The following is a 27,577-nucleotide window of genomic DNA, read 5'->3' on the forward strand; positions in this document are numbered from 1 at the left end:
TTTCATCTCCTGCTCCCTCTGCATCTGCTGGTAACTCTTGACATTACTCTTCTCCTGCCCATCATCCTTAGTTTGGTCGCCTCGCCTATATTTCCTGCTTGGTTACTGGCCAATCAGTGTATTATTAAACCAATTTGAGTGACAAGTCTTTACAGTATACAAGAGGATTACTCTACAGCACCTAGCTGGTTGCAGATTCAGTAACAGATGCTACCATAGAGGAATGTGGTGGAGTGTGATGGAGAGGACATCTGTTGTTCTTTTCTGGCCTCGTGTGTGTACACAGACATGCACATGTACACAAGAGAGTTGATTAGTTAATCTGTGCCAGTCAACTTGAAAATAACTCATTCGTGATTTTGTTTTTAAAGACATACTTCCACTATGTAGTCCTGGCTATCCTGGAACTAGTTTATTAGTTTCTAATGAATGTTCTATTTAGGGAAGAAGTGCCTGTGTTGATTTCTTTTTTTCCCCAATATATTTTTATTTACTGCTGAAATATTGTTTTTCTTCTCATTTAAAAAAAGTTTTTTGAGAATTTTGTACAGTGTGCTTTGATTGTATTCGGTCTCCTTCAACTTCTCCAAGATCCATGGCCCCTTCTGACCACCCAGCTTTGTAGACTATTTATTTGTTTATTTTGATTTTTCAAGATAGAGTTTCTGGCTACCCTGGAACTAGCTCTATAGACCAAGCTGGCCTCTGCCTCCCAAGTGCACCGCTACCCCAGCCCAGCACCTCTTTTTATTTTTATTTTTTTAAGCCATTGAACCCAATTTGTGCTGTCCATGTGTTCTTAGATGTGTGTCTTTCTACCGGAGCATAATTGACTGATCAGAGGCTGTGTTCTTAGAGAAAACTGACTCTCGGTCTCCAGCATCTACCATTTGCCAGTAGCTCCTCGCTTAGGGCTAGAACTTTGTACCCATCTCTCTTTTCCATGTTGGGATTTTTGTCTGGCTTGCACTTGTGAAAGTCTCGTGTGTGCTGTTAGAACTACTGTGTGTTCTATGTAACTGTCCTGCTATGTCCAGAAAACACTGTTTTCTTATAGTCGTTTGCTGCCTCTGACTCTTGCAGTCTTAGGTGACATTCTCTCATTTTCTGTGGAAATAAAAGCATAACCTCTTCCCCAACATAAGATACCTTTTGACTTATATTTTGAAGTCAACATATTTTTAAAATATATAGGTTAGTTGAATCTAGCAAGTTTTTAAAATTTTATTTATTTTTATTTTATGTGCATTGATGTTTTTCCATGGGTGTTGCATCCCCTGGAACTGAAATTACAGACAGTTGTGAGCTGCCATGTGGTTGCTGGGGATTGAACCCGGGTCCTCTAGAAGAGCAGTCAGTGTTCTTAACCACTGAGTAATTTCTCCAAAATCTAGCAGTTTTTATAACCCAGTGTCTCTTAGCAGCCAAAAAATTTTAAAGACGATACATATAGTATTGAGAATAACATATAGTATTGAGAATCTCTGTATTTTCCATCTTTACATGGCATTCTCATGTTGCTTCCTATGTGTTTGGCTAGTACTGCATCTCTGCCTTTCCTCTTCCCAGAATTCTGGTCTGATTGTCCTACCTATACTTCCTGCTTGGGTACAGGCCAATCAGCATTTTATTAAACTAACACAAGTGACAAATCTTTACAGTGTACAAAAGCATTATCCCACAGCAACCTCTGAAAAGAGATGCAGGATTTTTGCCACTAGCACTGAGCCAGGAAGCGTCTTTTAAATGAGTTGTGCTTCTGCTTGCTGCCAATAACCTATAGCCTACCCAAGAAAAAGCAGTTACCAAGAAGCTGAGTTTGACTCCACTTTTGTGTGTTTAAAATCCTTTTTTTTTTAAAGCTTTGTCAGGTTTTATGTGGAAGTTTTTGCCCCATGTTGTGTACCATATGTAGGTTGAAGTTTCTGTCCCACCAGCGGTTTCCAAATAAACACACTGAAGCTTATAGTAATTATAAATGCTGGCCAGTAGCTAAGGCTTATTATTGACTAGCTCTTACATTTTAAGTTAACCCATATTCCTTATGTATATTCTGTCACGTGGTGGTACCATTTATAGCATGGCACATTCATCTGCCCCCTCTTCGTCTGACTGGCAACTCCAGACTCTGCCCTTCTTCCTTCCAGCATTTTCCTAGTCTAGCTCTCCTGCCTAATCTTAACCTGGCTATTGGCTGGGCAGCTTGTTTATTAAACCAATCACAGCAACAAATCTTCATAGTGTACAAAGGAATTGTTCCATAGCATCTTTCTGTCCCCTCTTCTGCAATGATCCCTGAGCCTTGGGAGGAGCAGATAGAATATAGATGTCCCATTTGGAGCTAAACAGTTTGTCATCTCTTATTCGCTGTGTCTTGACCTATTATGCACATTTATGCCAATCACCACCTACTGCAAATAGAAGCTTCTTTGATGAGGGCTCAGAGATACAGAAATCTCAAGACTAGGCTGTTCAGCAGCCCATGGGTATGGGTAGAATTCCTGTGTTGAATGTTTTTAACTTGCTTGATAAATGCATTAACACATTAGCTTATCTGTTAGTAACAGTGTGCTCACACCTAGCATATGAGCTTCTGTGACTGATTTAGTCCTAACACCTTGTACAACATGGGATCGCTATGTCTTACATGCAGAGACCCAGGCAGGATCCCAGATCACACCATCATCATGTCACTAGCTGCAAAAGTCAGACCATCTTCTCTCAAGTTTCATCATCTTCCTCCTCTCCTGTAGAACCTTATGATGTGTGCTTTATGTAAGTTTCTACCCATAGTCTGACTTTTTAAAAGATTTTCATCACTCTGAAGAGCTGAACCTTGTGTTAGCTTGCTGAGGCTGCTATAAACTAAGTGACTGTCTATTGCTGTGACCAAAGCAACTTGGGGAGGAAAGAGTTTATTTGTCTTCCACTTTCACAGCACTGTTCATCAGTGAAGGAAGTCAGAACAGGAACTCAAGCAGGGCAGGAACCTGGAGGCAGGAGCTGATGCAGAGACTGTGGAGGGTTGTTACTTACTGGCTCGTTCCTTGTGGCTTGCTCAGCCTGCTGTCTTATATAAACCAATACCGCAAGTCCAGGGATGGCCCCATTACCATGGACTGGGCTCTTCTGGCCTTCCATATTAATCACCGATTAAGAAAATGCTCTACACGCCTGCTATAGCCTGGTCTTATTGAGGCATTTTCTGAATTGAGGCTCCCACCTCTCCAGTGACTCTAGCTTTTGTCAAGTTAACATAAAACTAGTCAGCATAGTGACTTAAATAAAAATAAATAAATAAAACCAGCCTGTTATGCTTTGCAATTTTTATTTCCTCATGGTTCTAGATACTAGAGGTCCAAGGTCAAGCTGCTGGCACAGTTGGTGTCCTCTGTGGCTTACATTGGCTGTCCTTTCATATTGCTTCTCCTCGCTAATGATGCCAGTCTTACTGTCTTAAGTAAGTCTGGCGTTTCTCAGCCATTTGACTAAGTATATCTTAGTACCGTACCATAAATGCCTCATTTTAACTTAATCAATTAAAAGACCTTATCTCCAATGAGACAACATTTTGAGAGATCTTAGGAGTTGGGATCTCACACATGGATTTATTGTCTGTGGTGTGTGTATGTGTGAATAAACAAAGCAGGTTTAGTACTGTATATCTCTAGCCCCGTATTGGGGAGCCTGAGACAGGGACTCAAGTTCTGGACCAGCCTGGGCTACAGAGCCAAACTGTCTCAAAACAAACAACAAAACAGTTGAGATTGAAGGACCTTGAATTGTGTTGAACCAAATGTCTGAAGCCCCAGTTACAGATTCGGAATGAGTTATGTGACTTACTTAAGATGAAGTTACAGAGAGAGACATATCCAGGTTTAAATAGAAGAAAAATGATTTCTTAAAAGGATTATTTAGCTGGGTGGTGGTGGCACACGCCTTTCATTCCAGCACTTGAGAGGCAGAGGCAGATGGATCTCAATGAGTTCAAGACCAGTCTGGTCTACGGAGTGAGTTCCAGGTCTGCCAGGACTGTTACACAGAGAAACTGTCTAGGAAAAAAAGGAGATAAAAAAAAAAAAGGATGACTTTATTTAAGAAATATTAAGGGACTAGCTTGTGGCCTGGGGCTATAATCTCTATACTTGGGAGGCAGAGACAGAGGATCACTCCCAAATTTGAAGTCAGACTGGTCTACATACTGAGTTTCAGGCCAGCCAACACTATATAGTAAGACCTTGTCTCAAAATACCCAAGGGAGGGGGTGGTAGGACAGTACAAATGATTTTTTTCTTGAAAACATATATTTGATTTACTTCCCTGGAGAGTTTGTAATAAATTAAAGCCCTTTGACAGCAACAGATATAACAGGATGGAATTCCTGCTGCTATTCTCAATTGAATAATGTTCTAATTCCCTAAAAGTGTTTTATATTTGATAATCCTGTAACCCCGTGTAGCACTGAAGACTGAACCTAGGGCTTTGCATCTGCTAGGCAAGCACACTGCGACAGAACTGCATACTCAGTGTGGTGTTGAACAATCTGTGCTTGGTTTTTTGTTGTTGTTTTGTTTTGTTTTGTGTGCTGCAGATCCAGTGTAGGTTATTGTATGTGTTCCCAGTTTAGAAATTGCTGAAAGTGGTCACCAAGATCCATAGATGGACAAATTCCCTGTGGAAGTCATGCTTCTAACAGACTGGGGTTTGCTCATCTAAAGTTTATATTGTATATATTTAACCTAACCTCCTAGAAGAAATTTGTCTCTTTTTACCATTATGCAAAACTACTGACTTGTTCATGGTCTAACTTCCCTTGTAGAAGTTGCCGCCCAAGCGTCCAGAGCTCCCTCCAGCTTTAATGAAAATGAAGGATGAACCTGAAGTAGAAGAGGAGGAGGAAGAGGAAGAAGAGGAGGAGAAAGCGGAGGAGAAGCATGAAGAGCACATGGAGGCTGGAAACAGTAGGCTGCCTCAAGAGATGGAGACAGAGCTGGGAACAGCAGTGGACCCGAGAGCCCCCCCAGATCCCTCTTGCTCTATGGAGACAGAAGGCCACGGTAGTATCTTTCTTTTTCCTATGCTTGCTGGTGGGCAATTGTATTCATTATAGGAAGACTTGAAAAAGCAAAGCCTGTTTTGCTTGTTGTTACAGAGGCTCAAAGGATATGTGTGTGTGACAATAGCAGGTTTTGTTTTTTCTCTGTTTTAGCCAGCCTTAAGTCCATTGAGGCAGCTGTTGGTAACACTATTGCACTGTTAGGTGGATCTCACCATGTTGGTCATTGTTCTGGCTCAGACTGGTCACAGCTGGATAGGACTTGTCAGTTTGCATAGTACTTTCTGGTACTGTGGAAGCTAGACTGCAGGGCCAGTGCTTCCAGGTAGATAGCTCCAGGCTCTAGGGTGCAGGGTCTTCAGCCTCTGGAAGGCAGTGAAGGGCAATGGCAATGGCTTGTGTTGTTGGGGGAGTCGCATGGACTGACGTGACCAGCCGCTGGGGTAGGTTTCTCGTGGCCGGTACTGGGACTTTTGTTAGGTAGTGTATGGTCTTCTGGGAATTGTTGTCAGCTTAAGTGAAATAACTTTATTTAAGAACTCAGGTTTTAAAACTTGGTTTAAAAGCCTTAAAGATGAAATAATTAGTAAATCTGATCGATAAGAGATTATTCCAGGCTTTTGGTTCTCTTCTTATTTTTTGAAACAGAATCATATTCTACCTGCTGTGCTACAGCCTATTTTTTCTATGTTCTAAAAATGCTGTTATTTTTTTAGTTTTTAAAATTACATTTATGTTTGTATGTGAGTATGTGACCGCCATGGCATACATGTGGCAGTCAGAGAATTGTGGGAGTTGGTTCTCTCCTTCCACCATGTGGATTGTGGGGAATCAGGCTTGGCAGCAAGTACCTGAAGCTGCTGAACCATCTTACTGGCTTTGTGGAACAGATAAGGAAGAGTAAAAATATTATTTTTAAAATGTGGTTTTCTTTTACAGAGGGTCGTAGTGGTCCAGTGTATGTATGCATTATGATTTAATTACTGTTTACTTTTTAAACATGTAAAATATTTCATCCTTTTTAAATGAAATTGAAAAATGTTAAATGACCTTCTCTGTGTGTGGTGGTGGGGCACGTGTGTTTGTGCCATGGTGTACATGTGGAGGCAGGAGAATGACTTTCAGGAGTCAGTTCTCTCCTCTGCATGTGTATCCTGGGACTGGACTCAGGCCTGGCAGCAGGTTTGTTTCCCTGCTGAGCTGTCTCACTGGCTGTATTAATTTTTGCTATTGCAAAACTATAAATAATAAAACTTGATGCTTAATTCTGGTATATTTTTAAATATATACTTCTAGAACTTACATATGTGAGTTGAGAGGGATATATTTACATTTTAAGGCCTGTTGTAAGAATCACCACTAAGCTTTACTTTAAAGTCTTTACAGTGGAGCTTGGGTGGTTCTGCTGGACTTCTGGAGGCTCATCTACCAAAGACGTCAAGGGTAATGCATCTGCTGGTATTCTAATAAACGAGTATGCAGGTGCTCTTCTTGTTTTCCTTTTTGGACTCTACTGTGAGTTAAATAACAACAATATATCCTGGTACTGTTTGTTATAGAAAACATGTCTCAACTCAGCCACGTGGAACGGAGTGAAGATTATCCAGAGATGGACAAAATAGCCTCATCATGTGAGGACCCTTCAGGTGAGTAGTATAGCCGACTCCATTGCTGCTCTGCACACAGCTGGTAGCAACTGCCTTGGGAGTAAGGACAGAAAATGGCCACACAAATGCTACAGCCAGGCCCTAGATGAGATGAGAATGCACAGAGATTTTGTTTGGCACCATATTATTTCCTCCTAACTGTTTCTTGGGGCTCCCTGTCTGTTCTACAGAGCATTCAGTGCCTCATGCTTCTCTCTGACCAGATAGAAGAAGCCCCTCCAGCATTACACCTCTCAGTCCTTACATTCTATCATGGAAGTGAATCGAACCTATAGTGATAAATCAGTTGATAGGTTGGCTTACTTAGAAAGGCTGCTTTTCTCTGGCTTTGCCTGTTATAGTTAAAACATGACTAGTAAAAGCAGCCTTGTCGTAATCAAGCTTATAGCCTAGCTTTGTTAACTAGAAGCTAAAAGATAACAGTGATAGGAAAATTACCATTATGTATATAATTCTCATATATATGTGTGTGTGTGTGTGTGTGTGCGCACACATGCAAGTGTGTATATATATATATATGTGCATGTGTTTCTGTATGTGTGTGTATATATATGTATGTATGTATGTATGTATGTATGTAGGCAGAAGTTTCCCTGTCCCGATCGCCTGCTCCCAAATCACTGATACTGAAACTTCTATATTAATTATAAATGCTTGGCCAATAGCTTAGGCTTATTACTTATTAATAACTCTTACATTATAAGTTAGCCCATATTCTTTACTTACACTCTGCCACGTGGCTCATGGCTTCTTACTTTATTTTGTGCATGTCCTGCTTCCTTGATGGCTGGTTGGTTACTCATCTGACTCCACCCTTCCCACCATTTTTAGTTTGGTTGTCCCACCTATAATTTCTGCCTGGCTACCGGCTAATCAGCTGTTTATTAAACCAAGTCAAATGACAAATTGAGGAAGTATTTTATTATCTATCTTTGTGAATCTAAAGTTTGGTACCTAATTTACCTTTTATCATAACTAAGGAAAACTTTAACTATGACTATGTAGTCTTCAACTTTGTCAAAGACCCCAGATGACAAGGTCATCTGGCTCCCTGGACAGTTACCTAAGTTTCCTCTGTAATGTTGGGACATCTATCTTTGGTCTTCTGACATAGTTTTTTGAGAAGCAGAGAATTTTGAAAGACTGTTCTACCTTGTCTCAGCAAAGTTTGGCAGTTGTCTCTCTCTCTCTCTCTCTCTCTCTCTCTCTCTCTCTCTCTTTGGTGTCCTGCTGGGTCCAGTTTGGATAGTAACTGTCAGCAGTTGGGGCAAGGGCAGTTTCTTTGCCCACATGGCTAGCTTTTGCCATAATGAAAACAAACTCCATATAGTTTCTTCAATGTCCATCATTTTCTTTGTGAAGTAGATTGGTACTGCCAGAAGCAGATGTGTCTCATTGTCATGAAAAGCCTTAGGTTATTAAACATATGAAATGCCATATTCTGTAGGTCTTTGAAATGTTTGAAGACCATCTATCTAAAAATATCTATGTATGACCTTGAAAACATACCTAACATGACTATAAGTTTGACTATTATAGATGACTATTAATCTGTATTTTTAACTATACATTACATTTTTAAATGAGCTGCATAAACATAATACCTTAAACAAGAGTAGAAACATACATACAGTAAAACAAAATTGACTTTAAATTTGAATCAATATATAAAAATCGATACCAATGTAAAATATTTTTAGATTAATAGCTGTTTTCTTTTTAGAACTAAATCTCCTTTGTTCATTTTTTTTCCTGACCATTAATAATGACAACCTGTAACCAACCCCCTTAAATGATAATAAATATCCATAACCCATTTTGGGGGGAATGTGGAAATAGTTCACTAGACTACTCCCTGTTGATTGGGAGTGCTGGTAATCTTTGGGGGACCCTGAGAAAATTTAGGATTATGGTCAAATTCGTGACTGTAGTATTCTATGAGGCTGGATCATCTCAGCCAATAGCCTTAAAGCTGTTCTAGTTGTAGAATTCTGAAGAGACTGTAACAGAGGCATTCTGAGATGCTGGATCAGCTGGGCCATCCATTTTCATTGGTGTTTGTTCCTTACTCTGAAAATTCATAAACTTTTAAAGGTAGCATACATGTTGGGTTTAATACGAGTATAGATTGTGCATTGTACATAAATCAGCCAAAGATGTTTTTTTTGTTTTATGTTTGAGCAGGTAAAATATACATCACGTCTTGTGGTTCTTTTGGGTTTATTTATGTAGCTAGGATTTTTTTAGGGAGTCTTCCTTGATCAAACCTGATTTTCCTTAGCCTAGATAAATCTCATTTTCTGGGAGAAATAAAAGCATAACCTCTCCCCCAAAGTAACATATCTTTTGACTTAAATTTTGAAGTCAAGATATTTTTAAAATATAGCTTGGTTGACTCTAGCAGTTTTTATAATTCTGTATTTCTTAACAACCAAAAAATTCAAATACAATATAACATACAAGATCCAGATTCTCTGTGTATTTCCCATCTTTACCTGGCTTTTTTAATTATTACTTTATTCCCTTTTTAAGATTTATACAATTTAAGATTGTATATATTCTTCTTCTTCTCTCTCCCAAACCTATGTATATTTTAAACACACTGTAACCCATTTAGAGGCTTTTCCCATCTGAATCTGTCTTTACTGCATATCTGTAATCCTTTTCTGACAGCATGAACAAAGTTAAACTTCTCTGTAACTTAGATTGTGGTGTCTGGTGACTGGTTCCTCTCATGGCAAAAGGTATGTTTACCACCAACTTTGGGAGCCACGTTTGCGGCCCCATCTCTGGGAAGTTTCTGGGTCCACACAGCAGCCTTAGCATGCCACCTGCTGCTCCTAGGTGTTTGGTAGCAGGACTCTGGAAAGATCTGCTAGGTTTTTGTCACTAGTACTGAGCTAGAAAGCTGTCTCTTAAAGGAGCTATGCTCTGCTCCCTGCCAGCAAACAGAGCCTGCCTAAGAAAATGCTATGACCAAGAAGCCATGCTTGACTCTATTCTTAACTTTTTTTTTTAAATATTTATTTATTTATTATGTATACAATATTCTGTCTGCGTGTATTCCTACAGGCCAGAAGAGGGCACCAGACCTCATTACAGATGGTTGTGAGCCACCATGTGGTTGCTGGGAATTGAACTCAGGACCTTTGGAAGAGCAGGCAATGTTCTTAACCGCTGAGCCATCTCTCCAGCCCTTGACTCTATTCTTTTATGTGTTTAGAATCCTTTTTTAAACTTTCTCAGGTTTTGTGTGAGTGTAGTTGTCCCACATTGGAACACCATATGTAAGTAGAAGTTTCCCTGTCCTGACCGCCTGCTCCCAAATAACCAACAGGGGAACTTATATATTAATTAGAAATGCTCAGGCTTATTACTAACTAGCTCTTTCGTTTTAAGTTAACCCATATCCCTATTTATACTCTGCCATGTGGCTCATGGCTTATTACCTCATTTTCTACACATCCCGCTTCCTCGGCGGCTGGCTAGTGACTCCTCTGACTCCTCCCTTCTTCATCCTAACCATTCTCTTAGCTTGGTTGTCCCACCTATAATTCCTGCCTGGCCTCCGGCCAATCAGCTTTTTATTAAACCAATTTGATTGACAAATCTTTACAGTGTACAAAAGGACTATTCTACAATGCATATATGTATATGTGTGTGTATTTATATGATTTATTCTATTTTTAAAATTATGTGTATGGCTGTGTGGGGATATAGGTTTGTAAGTGCTGCTGTTCTCCCAGGCCAGAGGTGCCAGATCCCTCTAGAGCTGGAGTTGTAGATGGTTGTGAGGCGCCTGATATGTGTACTGAGAACCAAATTCAGGCCCATGCAAGATTAATATATGCTTTTAACTGCTGAGCCACCTCTCCAGCCCCTACCTATTTTTAAGTTTATGTATAAAACTTTAAAATGTATGCATGTGTGTGTGTGTGATTGTATGCCACATGTGTACAGATGCCTGCAGAGACCAGAAGCTGGCATTGGATTCCTTTGGAGCCAGATTATGGATGCTTATGAGCTGCTTGATGAGTGCTGGGAACCATACTCTAGTCCTCTGGACGAGCGGTAAACACTCTTAAACAGTTTTTAAAAGATTTGTTTTTAGGTGTGCGCGCACGCGTGCGCGCACATGTGGGTAAGTACGCATGAGTGCCAGTGCCTACGGAATCCAGAGGTGATAGGTCCTCTGCAGCTGAAGTTACAGGTAGTTGGGAGTTGTCCAGTGTGTCTCCTCTGCAAGTGCTCTTAACCTCCGAGCCAGCTTTCTGAGCCTCTACATCCTAGAGTTGTAGACATGCCAGCAGGATCAGTTACAGCAGCATCCCAGGGAGCTTCTTTCTGGAGCACTTTTACTTTTTTCTGAAAATAGCTATTTCTACTTTTTTCTCCTTAAAGTAGCACCAGAGAATGAATATGAAAAAAAGAGAGATGAGTTGAAGAAAAAGAAAGCTCCTGGTCCAGGCAAAGTAAGTACTACCGTGGGTCTGTGACTCTTGAGACTGCCATAGAGTTTCTAGCAGCCTTAACTCCTTGTAGAAATCTGGGCTCTCCTTAATTTTCATTGTTTTAATTCCCTATCTACCTTGCTCATCTACCCTACAAGCTACCTCTTATTAATTTTTTTTTCTTATCTTAGTATGCAAGGTGAAAATATTCGAGTAATGTGTTATCTTCCTCCTTTCATGACACAAAAGTATAATTGATGTTCTCTTGTCTAATCTTAATTCTTAAACTTATTATGGAAGTCCTATTACTGTATCACGAGCTTCCTGCTGTGTAGATGAACCCTATTTAGCTAGATCCTTAGAGAGGGATGGCTGGGTTCTTTGTGGATTTTTACTATACCAGCACTGTCTTAGTTATCTTAGGGATGTATAATCTTGTAACTAGTAAGCTACCAGAAGTGGGACTGTTAGACTGTGTCCGCAGGTCCCCGGCATCCTAGGATAATTTGCACACTCAAAATCACAAATAGATAAGTTAAATAAAAAAACAAACAAATGAAACCTGGGTGTGGTGGCACAAGCCTTTAATTCCAGCAGAGGCAGGGGCAGGAGATCTCTGAGTTTAAGGCCAGCCTGGTCCACCGCCTGGTTCCAGAACAACCAAGGCTATACAGAGAACCCTGCTTCAAACAACCAAAAACAAATAGATAGATAGATAGATAGATAGATAGATAGATAGATAAACAAACAAATGAATAAATAATTGGTGGAACCGGTGTGGAACAGAACTTGGGAGGCAGAGGCAAGTGGATCTCTGTGACGTTGAGGCCATCCTGGTCCATGTAATGTGTTCAGGCCGGCTGAAGCTTCATGGTGAGACTTTGTCCCAAAAATAAAATAAAAGTGGAGAGCAATTGAGGAAGGCACTCAACACTGAGAAAAAATGTGCCCTCAAATTAGTTACCAATGTTAGGATCATTCATGAAAACTGTTCTCTCAGTTTTGTTTACTGACAGGAATAAAAATAATTCTTATAGCTAAAAGTCCTTGGGGCCAGACATGGTGGGACCTGGTGGGACAAACGTGCAATTGTAGGTAGGGTGTCACTGATTCCATGGGATCCTGAGCTGCTCAGTGAGACTCTGACTAAGAAACAACTCTGTTGAGTACAATTGTCTATTTCTTCTTTACAGTTTCCACCGGTACTTTCTTCCAAATACCCTGAAGATGATCCAGACTACTGTGTGTGGGTTCCACCTGAAGGTGCAGCTTTTCTTTTTCTTAACCTTCAAGACGTATGTATGTGTGTGTGTGAGTGCCTACCTGTAGGCACTACATGTACACTACATGTGTACAACATGGAAGCTAGAAGAGGGTGTTGGAGCCCCTGGAGCTGGAGTTATTGGTGTTTGTGAGCTGCCATGTCGTGCTGGGACTGAACTCAAGTCCTCTGCAAAAGCAGTCAGTGGTCCTAACCTCTGAGTCATCCCTCTGGCCCCTGCTTATATTTTTAAATAGGTTATATACTTAAGAAAGTTACAAAAGTATATAGTAAGTCTCCTTTTTGATGTTACTAAAGGACCCAGAGACACATCAACTGAGTAGAATTGGTGCATCTTTTAAAAAATTGTAATGGTCTAGTGTGTAACTCAGTTGGTAGAGTGCTAGCCTAGAGTTTGTAGAGCCGTGGGTTTAATCTCGAACGCAGCATACGCCAGGTGTGGTGGCACAGGCCCATTACCAGCACTCAGGAGTGGATGCAGCACGATCAAAAGTTCAAGGTCATTTGTTACTACATAGCAAGTTGAGGCCAGCCTGGGCTACGTGAGACCCTGCTTCAAAATAAATAAATAAATAGTGAGACAGTCGTACACATTTGCGCACTAAATGAGTATATGCTGTTAGAAATTTCTGTTGACTCTTTAAAGCATGCATGATGTTAAATGGTAGCTTTGGAAGGTGTCCTTATAGTCTAGACAGGGTCACAGGTAGGGTGCTCTGGTGGTGGAAGATACGCAGGGATAGCACATAAAATAGAATTGGCCACGGATGATTGATCATTAAAGCTGGATAAGGTATGTAGGAGTTCTTTAGATTTTTCTGCTTATTTTTGCAAGAATTTTAATTTTATTAACTGAAAGAAGAAAACAGATTCTACCTCATCTACTCATTTTTTCATCTAAGTATAATGAAATAGTATCAGTTTCTTATTAATTCTTAGGTGTTATAGACACAAAAGGTAAGATGTATTTCAGCACCTTATCCACACAAATGGAGGGTTTCTTCTCACTGTTCTTACTTAGCACAATTCAGAGAGCCACTGCTACTTATAGATTTCTTGTTTCTCATTTAAATGACATTATGGTTATTGATTTTTGGTTTTTATTTTTTTATTGTGCATATGTGTGTGTGTGTGTGTGTGTGTGTACGTGTGCACTCAGACACACTTATGCCATGATGTACATTTGGAACACAGAGGACAACTTGCAAGAGTCAGCTTGTCTGTCCTTCCACAGTGTAGGTCCTGGGCTTGTTGGATTTGACAGCAAGTGATTTTACCTACTGAGCCATCTCACCAGGTCCTTATTTGTCAGTTATTTATTTATTTATTTTCATTAATTTTTATTGTGTGTATAAAATGGACAAATATGATAGAGATGGGGATGTCTATTCTACGGTGCACATTTGGAGATTGAGGCAGGAGGATTATGAAATCAAAGCCAGCTTGGTCACACAGGCATACGCCACTGTGCCAGTGTACAACGAAAGTGTACTTCCGTTCTTTTTACAGCAGACTTTGTTATTTAAATAGTTCTCTCACTGGAAACTTGCCATGTTTCTAGTCTTCTGTTTATTACAAACAACTCTGTAATGAGTCATCATGGTAGATGAACTAAGTCCATATTTGTGGGTCTGAGACTTTCATAGACACATGAGAGCATACGTCTACACATGAAAGGGGGAACTGTCCAGAGAATGAAGGGACTAAAGGGAGGGGAGAAAGTTTATTATATAGTCACATGAAAAACCCTGCCTAATAAAATAAAACACTATGTGCCTTTAATCCCAGCACTTCGGAAGTAGAGGCAGGCGGATCTCTGTGAGTTCGAGGCCAGCCTGGTCTACAGAGCAAGTTCCAGGACAGCCAAGGCTACACAGAGAAACCCTGGCTTGAAAAACAAATAAACAAACAAATAAAAAGGAAAAAAATTTTAAGTTTAAAAGAAACTGCCTTATTTGTTTTGCTTTTGACCTGGTGTCTGAATATTTTTTTCTTCTTGACTTTGGAAAAGTAAATACATTTTTTCTTTTTATCTTTTGATGTAGGTCAAAGTGGAGATGGCAGAACTCATCTTAATGACAAGTATGGCTACTGATTGGTTCAGCGTCCCAAAGGAAGATCTTGAGGACCACAGGCTCTTTGGGATGATACATTAAGTCACAGCTAGGGAAATTCAGAAGACCATTTGTAAAATCTGGTGACTGACTTTTTTTTCTGTATCCCTGGCTTTCTAAAATTATCTGCCTATTGGATTTTTCTGAATTTTGGTGTTTATATTTAAGTGTTTGTGTATATATGTAAAAAGGAACCATGTACACTGAAAATCAATAAAATAAGAGGCATGACCCCACTATAAAATGAGAAGGTGATGATGATTTCTATAATGTTGACTTAAGGTCATAGCTTCTATAATTTAGGGCCTGTGCTGGTACCTCGTGCCATTCTGGGTGACCCCTCCAGTGAACGTGGATTGTCCATAGGACTCAATGTTGGATGCCAAAACAGACCTTTCTTCTCAAGAGGTAGTTTATTTGTAGTCAAATGTAAGTGGCCGTGGCCAAGGGACATGAGTTTAGGTCGGCCCAAGGGACATGGAAGTAGGTCCACCGTGGAAGTGGTTATATGAGCTTTTATTAGTATAAAACAAAAGGAGGAGACTGCAGGTAGGTGAGTTACTGTGGGCACGCTCTGCTGTAGCGTTCAGATGCTCTCATGACGTTCTTCACTTTGTGGTTGGTGATCTACCCATAGCATGTTCCTAAGATTCGTTTGTTAGAGGATATAGGATCAGACACAGAAATAGACCAGAAATGTCTATTAAAATCACCAAAAATAGCCCAACATAATTTGTTTCTGGTTCTTCAGCATTCTAACTTTTTACAAACACAGAATTCTAATAAGGCAGTCAGTCAACTGGTAGAATATTCAGTTTGGTATAGTTTTTTCCCCCAGAACTTCTGATAACACTTCTGTTGGTCATGCATGCAAAGGATAAATGTTTTTTAACTCCATGATCTAGCCAACTGAGTCAACTGGCCAATCCAAATGCTGTTTTATATGTGTCTCATAGTACTAGAGACATGATGAGTCTGAGTGGGCAAGAAGGCATTCTTCAGAAAGAGAAATAGCTGTAAAAGCCATTAAAGAGGGCTGGAGAGATGGCTCAGTGGTTAAGAGCATTGCCTGCTCTTCCAGAGGTCCTGAGTTCAATTCCCGGCAACCACATGCCTCACAACCATCTGTAATGAGGTCTGGTGCCCTCCTCTGGCCTGCAGACATACATGCAGACAGAATATTGTATACATAATAAATAAATAAATAAATATTTAAAAAGAAGAAGAAAAAAGCCATTAAAGAAAAAACCCTCATGATCTGGGTCTTTGTTTCCCTTCTTTACTATCTCCGTCTCATGTTTACACAAAGGTGACAGGAATGTTATACCTACAATTAAAATAAAAACATAGAATGATCCAAAGAAGGAAAGGTAAATCAAGCATGATGGCACAAGCTACCAATTTCCAGCCCTTGGGAGGCAAAGGCAAGAAGATCTCCGTGAGTTCGAGGCCAGCCTAGACTACAAAGTGAGGCCCAACATAGCCAAAGTTACATAGAAAGACCCTGTCTCCAGATCAAAAAGGAGGAATGGTAAAGCTTGCAAATGAGTGAAACAGGCGTGCGTTTGTTTGTTTTCCGAGACAGGGTTTCTCTGTGGTTTTGGAGCCTGTCCTGGAACTAGCTCTTGTAGACCAGGCTGTCCTCGAACTCACAGAGATCCGCCTGCCTCTGCCTCCCGAGTGCTGGGGTTAAAGGCGTGTGCCACCACCACCAGATGGAAATAGGCATTTTAAACAGAAAACAACAACAAACCTCTCTATCATCCTATTCTTCAGCTAGACTGAATATGATTTCATTTCTAGTTTGTGAGGTTTTATTTTAATGTTTGTGTTTGAAATGTTTTATTCTTACTTTTTATTTTCTTCAAGACAGGGTTTCTCTCTGTAACAGCCCTGTCTGGCCTGGAACTTGCTCTGTAGACCAAGATGGCTTGGAACTCAGAGATCTGCCTGCCTCTGCCTCCCAAGTGCTGGGATTAAAAGTGAGCACCCCCACCACCTGGCTTATTTTGCTTTTTAAATCTAGTTTTTCTTCTTGATTCTACAACTATAACCCTTGTGTGCACTGGCTTTCTCTACTTGGTTATTATAACTCTTTGTTGTGGTTAGGAATGCCAGGTGGTGGTACACCATATCCCGACCTACAGCCGCACGTGGACAGTCACATTCATTACAAAAGAAGTGTGATCACAATACAGTATCATTTTGAATTCTTTCTAGACAAAGTTGTCCTTTCCTCGGGAACCAAATAATAGTGGCAGGAGAAGAAACTAGAGTCCAGACTTGTGAGAAATCAGGGTCCCACCGCTTTTGTGGGCATCACTAAGCCTTCATTACTTCCCAATCAGAACGGGAAGTGTGACTGTTGAACTCATTCTGTTACCCATTTACTTGCCCTTGGCGAAATCTGAGTCCTGTTTAGTACTTTTCTAACCCTGGCTAGCTGTAGTGTGCGGTGCCTTGAAGTCTCATCTAATCTGAAAACATGGGCCCCTTGAGTGTGATCTTTTTTAAGGTGTGCATTTAGCAAATTCAGTCTGTCCTAAAATTCCCAGTCTTGTCCACATATACCCAGAGAGGCTTAATCTTGTCTCAAGCATTTGGCCGATTTTGATTAAAAACACCATGAATACTGCTGCCTTTAAGGGCTGTTTTTGCATAATTTGGATAAAAAGAATCAATCCAAAATCTTTCTGGTATCCGTAGTAAGAATCAATAATCTCAATGTCACTCCAAAGCCGTTCAGTCCTGATGGTACTGTGTTTATCATCTGGAGTTTGAGTCTGTCAAGTTGCTCCTATAAAGTGAGGTTTGATAGTTTGGTTAGATCCCATTTATTGGAATATCTGACCACATGTAACAGGGTGGATTGTCGTTAGAACTGATTATGCCACAATAAATCTGGGTAGAGTTGTAACAGATGGACTTTGCTTTTTTGAGACAGGGTTTTCTTTTCTTTTTTTATTTCTTTTTTTTGAGACAGGGCTTCACTTGTAGCCCTGGCTAGACTGAATTTACTACTTAGACCAGCCTGCCTTGAGCTCACAAAGATCTGCCTCCTTCTGCCTCCTAAGGAAGAGTATTGGGATTAAAAGTATGTGCCAACACACCTGGCCAGGTTGATACTTTTTTCTTTATACTTATTTATTTATTTATTGTATGTGCCTGTATATGCTGTGCACTACAGCATGCGTGTAGAGGTCAGAGGACAACTGTGTGAGTTGCTTCTCTCCTTCACCTTGTGGGTTCTGGGGATTGAACTCAGATTGTTATTCTTGGCGGCAAGAGCTCTCAGCTGTCTTTCCAGCCTCCAGGCTGACTCTTATCTAGGAATTTATTGTATTTTATCATTTCCAATATTGTGGTGTTATGGTTATCCAGTTGTTTGGACCCAGTTACTATTCTTAGCAGGAAGACTTTCCATTGCTTTGGCTCCAGGGGTTATAGATCTAAATAGAATCGCCTCCCACAAGGAAACTCCCTCGTGGAGTCAATACAGAGCTCTGGCAATGTAAAGGCTGGAATTGTTCTCTTTATCCCGACTACACTGAGTAGTAAGGGAGTAGTGAGAAATTGTCGTTCCTGTCGTGAAGATTTGGTTCCAGCACTGTAAGAAGTTTGGGTCACACATCGGAGCACTGGACTGAGCTCCCAAGGTCCAGTTGAAGGGAGGGAGGAGTGAGAGTGTGCAGGAAGGTCGAGACCATGATGGGTTCACCCACTGAAACAGTTTGCCTGAGCTAATGGGCGCTTACCAACTCCAGCAGGACAGGGAAGAAACAAGCATAAGACCAAACCAGTCCCTCTGAATGTGGGGGACAGTTGCATGGCTGGGGCAGACTGAGGGGACCACTGGCAGTGGCACCAGGATTTATCCCTACTGCATGTACTGGCCTTTTGGGATCCTATTCTCTTCGGATGTAAACCTTGCTCAGCCTGGATGTGGTAGGGAGGGTCTTGGATCTTCCATGGGGCAGGGTGCCTTACCCCTTCTGATGATTGGATGGGTATAGGGTGGGAGGATGTGTGGAGGGAATGGGGGTGGGTGGGAACTTGGAGTGATATTTTTAAACATCTAATAAATAAATAAAAAAGTTTGGGTAAACAAACAGTTGGTACCAAAAGATGACATGGCTAATGATGAAGACATGATATCACTGAATCGTCAAGATTGGCATTATTCTTACCATTAAAAAAAACATATAAAAGTAAACCCCACGTTTTTCAGGCAAGTTTGAAAGATACATATTTTCAAAAAAAATGTGTCCTAAAAGAGTAAGAATTAGGGCTGAGGCATGGCTCTGTGGTTAAGAGCATCTGCTACAGCCATGAGAACTGGAGTTTGGATCCCAGGACCCAAATAACAAGTCAGGTGCTCCAGCTTCAAGGAATCCAACACCCTCTGCTGGCCTTTGTGGCCCAAGTGCAAGGTCAGCAAAGGACAGACAAGTCAACAGCGACTTCTACAACAGAACAGGTGTAATCCAAGAAAACCCTCAAAAGGGAGCCCTTTGGATTGGGGAACCAGAGAGCGCACTGGCTGCTGAAGACCAGGGATAGCCCTGGGGAGGGGATAGGGGATGGATCAAAGCTTCCCTATTTGTCTGAGATTGGCCTGTATGAGGATGCCAGGAGCGGTGAGCATGGCCCTGGTCACGGGTTCAGCAGGTGGCAGGAGCTAGGAAAACAAGCCACTTTAGGTGTAGAAATGCTGATTACTGTGGATTTGGGAAATTATTACAATTTAGCTAAAATAAAGGTGTTATGAAATGGTTTGGTCATGGCTAATAAATAGGATCCTTTCTAATAGAAATTTTCCTATGCTAATGCTGGCGTCCTGACTTAGTGAGAAAACACAGCCTTAGCAGTGAAATGTGTAACACTGTGTTAGAGGCATGTGGATAAAACCTGACGTTTCAGGAGCCTCATTCAGTCGGGTAAAGAATCAAGTTTTGTTCTCTAAGCCATTTTCCCCCTAAAAAGTCTCACTGTACCTTGGCTGGAGCTCAGACCCACCTGCATCTGCCTCGGGGATGCTGGGCCGATGCTTAACGGTCACAGTCACACCAGCCTAAGCTGTGCCTTGCTCTGTTTTCAAATTTAAGACAGGCTGCAAAGCTATACAGAGAAACTCTGTCTCTAAAAACAAAAATCAAACAACAAAAATTTAGACCTTATTGTTGGGAGAAGTGAAGAAGTGAGTGAGGTTTTACTCTTCCACTAGATCATCATTTAGTTTTGACCTAAGAAAGCCAATAACCTTTTGTTATAGTAAAATCATTTAAGATTTATCTTTTACAAACCTTCTTGTGGCCTGGCAGGACTTTTGCAACATGCTTTCTGGTTTTGGCCTTATCTTTCCTTTTCTATTTTAGAACAATCTTTTCCTTTTAGGGGGAAAAAAAATCTGTATTTTATATCTAAAAATCTTTTCTTAAAAGCTTTTTTCTAAACTTAAAAAAACTTTATCTTAAAAACATTATACCTGCCGGGCGATGGTGGCGCACGCCTTTAATCCCAGCACTCGGGAGGCAGAGGCAGGCGGATCTCTGTGAGTTCGAGACCAGCCTGGTCTACAGAGCTAGTTCCAGGACAGGCTCCAAAGCCACAGAGAAACCCTGTCTCGAAAAACAAAAAAAAAAAACAAAAAAAAATTATACCTTTTTCATATTTGCTGGTTCTTCTATTTTTTTTTACAAAATTTCTCAATTTAGGTTATTTCCTTAATAAAAATAACTGTACTTAAGTGAAAACCCAGGACGTTGTGTGTAAACTGAAAAAAATGGACATTATACCTTAAATATCTAACAATAATGACAGGCAAATTGTATTACTATTTCTGCTGATGTTTTTATTTTCTCCTACCAGCAAATTTAAATGAAGTTCTTAGGTTTGTTTGTATCTTCTGAACTAGGACAAATTTGTACTAAGTTTAGAATACACGAGCTTTTTATTAAGTCAGTTTGAATCAAACTATTGGGGGCCAATTTTGTCAACAAACCAAATGCCTCAAGATGAGGGAATGCAAAAGACAAACACGCAGGCACAGAGAGATGCTGGGATCTGGTGGGCTGGGCTCACTGAAGGAGAAACCAGGAGAAACAGCAGCACCTGGAAGGTCAGTGTCTCATCTCAGGTTGAACAGGGGGTGGGGTTATTGCATACAGCTGAATTCAGGAGGCATGTAGACAGAGGCTCTGTAGGGAAGCCACCTTCAGGCCATCAAATCCAGGAGGAGAAAGGCAAGGTGGACATTTTCTGCACAACTATCAGTGTTCATGCTTCAACCCCTGAGCAAGAACCTGCCTTCCCCGCAGTCCCTTTGAGCCTCGTGCCATGTTCATGTCAACAGCACACGCTCATGCAGGATTTCACTAATTGCGGGCTTCCTCTGCTCCCCACAGCATATGTCTAATATGTCTGTACTGTAGGCAGTACACAGAAACATTGGTAGTCCCCAAATGCATAACTTCCTCTAAATTTTAGAGTCTAAAACTTAGTTATAATGTCAAGTGGTAGTCCAGGCATAGTAGCGCACGCCTGTCATCCCAGCCCTTGAGAGGCTTCAGAAGCAAGAGGATCTTGGCCAGTTTCGAGGCCAGCGTGGTCTACATGGAGGCCCACACCAGTCTGGGTTACACAGTTGAAACCCTGTCTTGAAAACAAAACACAAGCCAGGTGGTGGTGGCGCACGCCTTTAATCCCAGCAGTCAAGAGGCAGAGACAGGCGGATCTCTGTGAGTTCGAGGCCAGCCTGGTCTACAAGAGCGAGTCTGAGGACAGGTGCCAAACCTACACAGAGAAACCCTGGCTCGGAAAAAAACAAAAACAAAAAAAACCAAATACAAAGCAATAGTGTTAGTGTAGGTAATTTGCCAGACATGAGTGAGCAGTGGGTCATGAAGTGGTTAAAACCTGCAATCCTGGAATGAAGCATTTTATAGGTGTGGGTGTCAAGACCGAGTGTGTTTTAGTCTCTGTGCAGGAGCTGCCCGTTGCCTCCAGAACCAGAAAATTAAGGGCCCTGTTCGAACTGTGGAGAGAAAAGAAAAAGAAAATCTTAAAAATCTGTTATGTCAGGCTAGAGAGATGACTCAGTGGTTAAGAGCACTGGCTGCTCTTCCAGAGGTTCTGAGTTCAATTCCCAGCAACCACGTGGTGGCTCACAACCATCTGTAATGAGATCTGGCGCCCTCTTCTGGCGTGCGGGCATACATGGAGGCAGAATGTTGTATACATAAGAAATAAATAAATCTTTAAAAAAAAAATCTGTTATGTCTGTGTTTTAACAAGGATGGGCTTGGGATAGTCATCTTGAGTAATCACCATTTATATGACAGTTTTCAAAAGAAGCAAAAGAGAAATCCTGGATAATTAGGGAAACAAAAGGCAAAGCCCTGTGTATTGGAGTCTTAACTAAGAATGTCAGGTCGTGGACACAGTCTTCCAGACACATGACAAAATGATCCATAAACAGTTACATGAAGTCAGTTGCAGGGAGCCAGACAGAATCACCATTACAAGATGGCGCTTACATCCTGTCCTGTTGGGAGCTGCGTGACCCCTGCTTCCAGCTTGCGAGGTGGATAAGGGCCCTTGGACCTATCCCGATGCAGTCTGGTGACAGCTGATGGTGGCAACCAATCACAGGGCGACCCGTGTGCCTACTCCTTATATAAGCAGCTGCTTTAGTGCTCTCGGCCCCCTCTCGCTTCCTGCTCCCCATCAACCAAGAGGCACTCCATTAAAGCGCGATCTGAGAAGAATCCTCGTGTGGTGGTCGTTCTTACTCAATGGTCGAGAAGTTCGCCGCCGTCAGTAATTATGAACACAAACAAGAAACCAAAACAAACAAAAACCTAAGCATAATAAGATTGCACTAAATTAGAATGCACCCAGCAGAAATAACAAAGTAGTGTGTTTATAGTCGTGTCCTTGAGATATCAGAGGGGCTCAGAGAAAGGCAGAAAGGTCAGAAGGTGAAACCCCTGCAGGTTAATAGCTTCCTTTGCTCAAGAGCAATGCGGGGGGTGGGGGCTGCCCTAGTTCATGGATATTTCTAATTAAGTAGGGAAGGCCAGAGAACAGGGATGTGTAAGTCAACATGATGATGTAAAAATATTTTCTTTTTGTTTAGTTTTGTTTTTCGAGAAAGGGTTTCTCTGTAGCTTTGGAGCCTGTCCTGGAACTAGCTCTTGTAGACCAGGTTGGCCTCAAACTCAGAGATCCAGCTGTCTCTGCCTCCCGAGTGCTGGGATTAAAGATGTGATTCTTAAGAAATAAATAAAATTTCTTTTATTTCTGATTATGGTTTCCCTTCCCTTGTCCTCCCCACATCCCTCCCATCTAGACCCCACCCCCTTTCTGTCTCCTTAGAAAACACACAGGATGCCTAGCATGGTGGTCTTCATCCCAGCAGGCAGGAGCAGGTGGATCTCTGAGTTTGAGGCCAGCCTGGTCTACATATTGAGTTCTAGGACAGCCAGAGCTATGGAGGGAAATGGGGATCCTGTCTCAAAAAAAGAGAGAGAGAGAGAGAGAGAGAGAGAGAGAGAGAAAAGAAAAAGAAATAATAAAAAGAAAGAAAACAATAGGCATCTAAGGAGTAAAAAAAAAAATAAACAAATCAGAATAGGACAAAACAAACAAGAAAAAGAGCCCAAGAAAAGGCACAAGAAACAGATGTAAATGCATTCATTTGCACATTCAGGAATCCCAAAACTCCACAAAACTGGAAGCCATAATACATACTCAAAACATCTAGGTTAAAAAGATAAAAGTTAAAAAATAAAAAAGCCCTGCATGCGCCTCAGTCCCAGAGTGTTTTTGACAGGACTCAGGAAATCCCTTAGTTGCTGTTCTCAGCCCAGTTCTGTCCAGGATTAGACACTGTCAGGACCTCTTCTCCCTCCAGGCTTTATCTAAGGGTCCGTAGTACTTCCCCTTTGCTGTAGAATGTTGTTCTGTGTGGGGCTTACAGGAGAGGAGACCAGACCAATGTGCACAGGAGCAACCAGTGCTGCCCTGCTGAGCTGCATCCCCAGTCCTAAAATTCTAACCATTTCCTCTTCCTTAACATTGCCGTTAACATTTCTGGTAGCATTTTTTAAATTGAAAATTTCATCATTTCTTTTACAGTATACTTTTAAATTCCAGGTAGAGTAGGCTGTCCACTTAAGCTTTGGTTCTGTCGTCCAGGATTCTTAGTTAATAGTGAGATAAGTGGACAATAGCGATGTCAAAAGTTACTTCGACCACCCTTTTTTTTAAATCAAATACTTGCAAGTTAAATTACCATAATTATCAAACATAAAACCAGCTGGAGCACCAAATGGTGTTTTCTCCAAACACTTTCTCCTCTGCTATTTCCCATCTTAATGTTTTTTTTTTTCCTCCATGAAATTACAGCCAACCTTCTAGCTTGGTGGAATTTGCATTTTGGATCAAATTTGCATGCTGTTTATGAGAGTAGCCCCTTCGGTTCTTGTACCTAAGTCAGCTCTCTTCTGTTGTGTCTTGGGTTTAAACTGCACGTCGTCAGGTTTGAGAGGGAGCTCAAGACACTGGACGATAAGCCCTTGTATGTGTCTTCTGAGCTGAGCCAACAAGATTTCTTATAAACCAAGACCAGGGTATGTTGCCTTGGTCTTCCCTTGAGGTCCTTGCACATCCCAGGGAGTTCTCCCTGCCAACTACACCCTGGTGGGCTGGGGGGAGCAAACACCTCCTCCTGTCTTCATCATCTTTATGAGCACACAGTCAGAGAATTTCTCAAGTGAAAGGGGTTAGGCTGTAATATACGGGAGAGGATACAGAAAACAAACCACAACCTATTTGAGGAATGGCAGGGGGAGAAAGGCCAAATGCTAACAAGCAAATGTTCTCAGAACGACTCAGTGCTCCCTCCAAACGCTGTGAAAGGAGAGGATACAGCCAGCTCGGAAGAAACCAGCAGACTGTCTACTGAAACCACAGGGAAGGCCCCACAGGGAAGGCCCAGACCCCCAGAAAGAACTCGCTGGCATCCACCTGACAAAGTGAGCCAGACAACTAGACACAGAGAGCCTTGCTGGAACCTAGCACTGTCCTTGCTGACCCCACCAGTGAGAGTGGATTACCTCGTGGACCTGGCTTAGTTAATGTTTCTCTTGATGTGATAAAACATAGTGACCACCAACAACCTGGGGAGAAAAAGTACCATTTGCACCACGGGACTGTTCGTGAGTCAAGCAAGGGGCTGGAGATTGAAACACACACACACAGAGACGCGGATCATCCTTGAAACAAGAATGCCCCTTTTATGGTGTTCCAGGGCAGCTTCTATAGGGCTCTCCTTGACTAATGGCCACGCCCTAGCTCTCGGGACTTTTCAGCTGCAAGCCCACCAGAAACCACTCCCCTGCAGAGCTGGAGGTCACAATTGCAGACATCTCCTTCTGCCTCTGAAGGGGCACAACAGTGTCGGTACACAGTAAGAGTCCCCTCAACTGGAAACCCCTCCGTAACAGGCTTTTTCTTTTGGGCCACCAACCAGCTCCCAAATCATGACATGGAGACTTATTAGTTATGAATGCTTGGCCTTATCTTAGCTCTTATTTTAATTTGTTTATATATCTCTCCATCCCTGGGTTTTTTTACCTTTTTTTTTTTTTCCGAGACAGGATTTCTCTGTATAGACCAGGCTGGCCTCAAATTCACAGAGATCCATCTGCCTCTGCCTTCTGAGTGCTGGGATTACAAGCATGTGCCACTAACTACCTGGCTTCACCTACCTTTCTTTCCTTCTTTCTTTCTTTCTTTCTTTCTTTCTTTCTCTTTCTGTCTTTCTGTCTGTCTTTCCTGCTTCCTCCAGTGTCTGGCTGGTGGCTGCCTGACTTCTGGCCCCAAGCATATCCCTCTCTTCCTTTCTTGTTCTCTTCTTCTCTCTCATTCTTTTCAAGCCTAGACTTCTCCTATTCATTCTCTCTGCCCCCCAGCCCCCCTACTCCTCTCTCTCCTCGCTATTGGCCCTTCAGCTTTGTTAGACCAGTTAGGTGCCTTAGGCAGGCAAGCTGAAACAAAGGCAACGCATCTTTACATATTAAACAGATGCAGCACAAACAAATGTAACACATCTTTACATAGTTAAAATAATATTCCACAACATCCCTCCTACCCCAAGGATGGTCGAGAGACTATACAATGCATGTAAAGATGCCTCGAAAAACTTGGTATATTGAGAAAATTTGTATATAGTTGCTAAGGTATTATCTTTGTCATGTATTCCCCTCCCTGCCTTTTTTTTTTTTTTTTTTTTGGTACTTACCTCCCACACTTACATCTTTTCTCACCCCATCCTTCCTCCTTCGAGGAGTGAAGTGACTTCCTAATATGTTCAGTCTTGGCCCTCAGATGGCAGGGTCAGGGTTATTCTAGCTGTCCACATACCAGCTGGGTTGGCCTCTCTGACCAGGCTGTAAGTGTTTAGAGGTAGAACTTCCTACATCGTATTCATTGGGGACCTACCCATGTTGAGAGCCACTTTCCCTTACAGTTAGTCCATAAAATACATACTCCCTTTAAAAGGGCACTTTAAGAAAGTGTGTAGTTTGTGTGGTCTGTCCTGGGTGAGTGTATGCTGCATGTGCAGGTCCCTGCAGAGTACAGAAGAGGGTGTTGCATCCCTGGGAGCTGGAATTACAGACAGGTGTGAGCTGCATGGTGTGGCTGCTGGGAACTGAACTCTGATCCTCTAAAGAGCAGTAAGTGAGGCAGCAGTGGAGGCTCATGCTTTTTTATCTCAGCACTTGGGAGGCAGAGGCAGGCGGATCTCTGTGAGTTCGAGGTCAGTCTTGTCTACAGAGTGAGTTCCAGGACAGCCAGCACCTGCCTTGAAAAACCAGCAGCGACAACAGAGACAAACAGTAAGATTCGTTAACTGCTAAGCCATACTCTCCAGGCTTATATCTGTTGTAGGAGGCTGCTTATTTGTTCCCGGCTGCTCAGCCCCCAAATAATCACACAGAAATTGTATTAATTAAATCACTACTTGGCCTATTAGCTCTAGCTTCTTATTGGCTAGGTCTTACATCTAGAATTTAACCCATTTCTATTAATCTGTATATTGCGATGTATCTGTGGCTTACCGGCAAGGTTTTCTCCAGTGTCTGTCTCTGGCAGCTCCATGGCGTCTCACTGACTCCACCTTCTTTCTCCCAGCATTCAGTTTAGTCCCCCACAGCTCTATTCTATGCTATCACAGGCCAAGGAAGATTCTTTATTCATTAACCAATAAAAGCAACACATATACAGAAGGACCTCCCACACCATATGTCTAAATTTTGTTTTGTTTTCTTCAACACAGAGTCTTTGGGTGATGTCAGAGCAGTTAACAGCCAATAGCAGAAATGAGAAGCCAGTGACGTGGGCAGGTCTCCAAAGCTTTGGAAAGGAAAAAAGCAGAGTAAAGCGGTATTAGCACAAGCTAGGGCTCCTCTTCTTGAGACCCAACCTCTGAGAACAGAATTCTTGCTATGCACATTCCGTTAGTGTTTGCTGAGTGCTTGCCGTAAGCATTTTCCCTAGAATTGCTCCAAAACAAATAGGGATTGAAGGTCCGCCATGCCCTTGAAGTCTAAGCCCTTGCCGTTACTACACTGCTCGAGTTGGAGGGCTTTGCCCTCTTTGGAAATACAGCACGTTCCCAAATCTACTTTGAAGCCTTTAGCCATAACCCGCAATCTGTTGTTTTACCATTGAAACGCTGCTGCCACCACCTCATAGGATGTGACGGGGCAGCAGCTGTAGATGGCTTCCTGAGAGAATGGGAGCCAAAGGGAAGCCTGCCAGCTCTATGGTGATCAAAAGCAGGAATCAAAGCCTGGAAGAAGAGGGGTGGGGGGATGTTGAAGCTGAGTTCCCATACAGGATTTGGTCCAACCAGATGGTGAGCTTCTGGGAAATGACATCAAGTCCCTTGACCTGTGGGGAGTAGGTCACGGCATAGGACTGGTGTGGTCTTCTTCCGT

The 27,577-nt window shown here is 41.9% G+C and overlaps 1 protein-coding gene across 2 annotated transcripts in view; it reads left to right on the plus strand.

Annotated features, from left to right (window-relative positions):
• Positions 1-14,817, plus strand: part of LOC121432922 (solute carrier family 4 member 1 adaptor protein) — a 28,842-nt gene extending 14,025 nt beyond the window's left edge. Inside the window, exons 10-14 of one of the 2 annotated variants that reach the window (XM_041631107.1) lie at positions 4,820-5,057; positions 6,616-6,702; positions 11,125-11,195; positions 12,368-12,437; positions 14,502-14,817. In XM_041631107.1, coding sequence (XP_041487041.1) covers positions 4,820-5,057; positions 6,616-6,702; positions 11,125-11,195; positions 12,368-12,437; positions 14,502-14,551 — 516 coding nt within the window. In that variant the 3' untranslated portion in view covers positions 14,552-14,817. The remainder of the gene's footprint in view (positions 1-4,819; positions 5,058-6,615; positions 6,703-11,124; positions 11,196-12,367; positions 12,438-14,501) is intronic. The other variant, XM_041631108.1, reaches the window with a different exon arrangement.
• The last annotated feature ends 12,760 nt before the right edge of the window (positions 14,818-27,577 follow it).

The sequence above is a fragment of the Microtus oregoni genome, unplaced genomic scaffold (genome assembly GCF_018167655.1).
Source record: "Microtus oregoni isolate MIOR12 unplaced genomic scaffold, Mior012 000036F_ref0000092, whole genome shotgun sequence".
NCBI lineage: Eukaryota > Metazoa > Chordata > Mammalia > Rodentia > Cricetidae > Microtus > Microtus oregoni.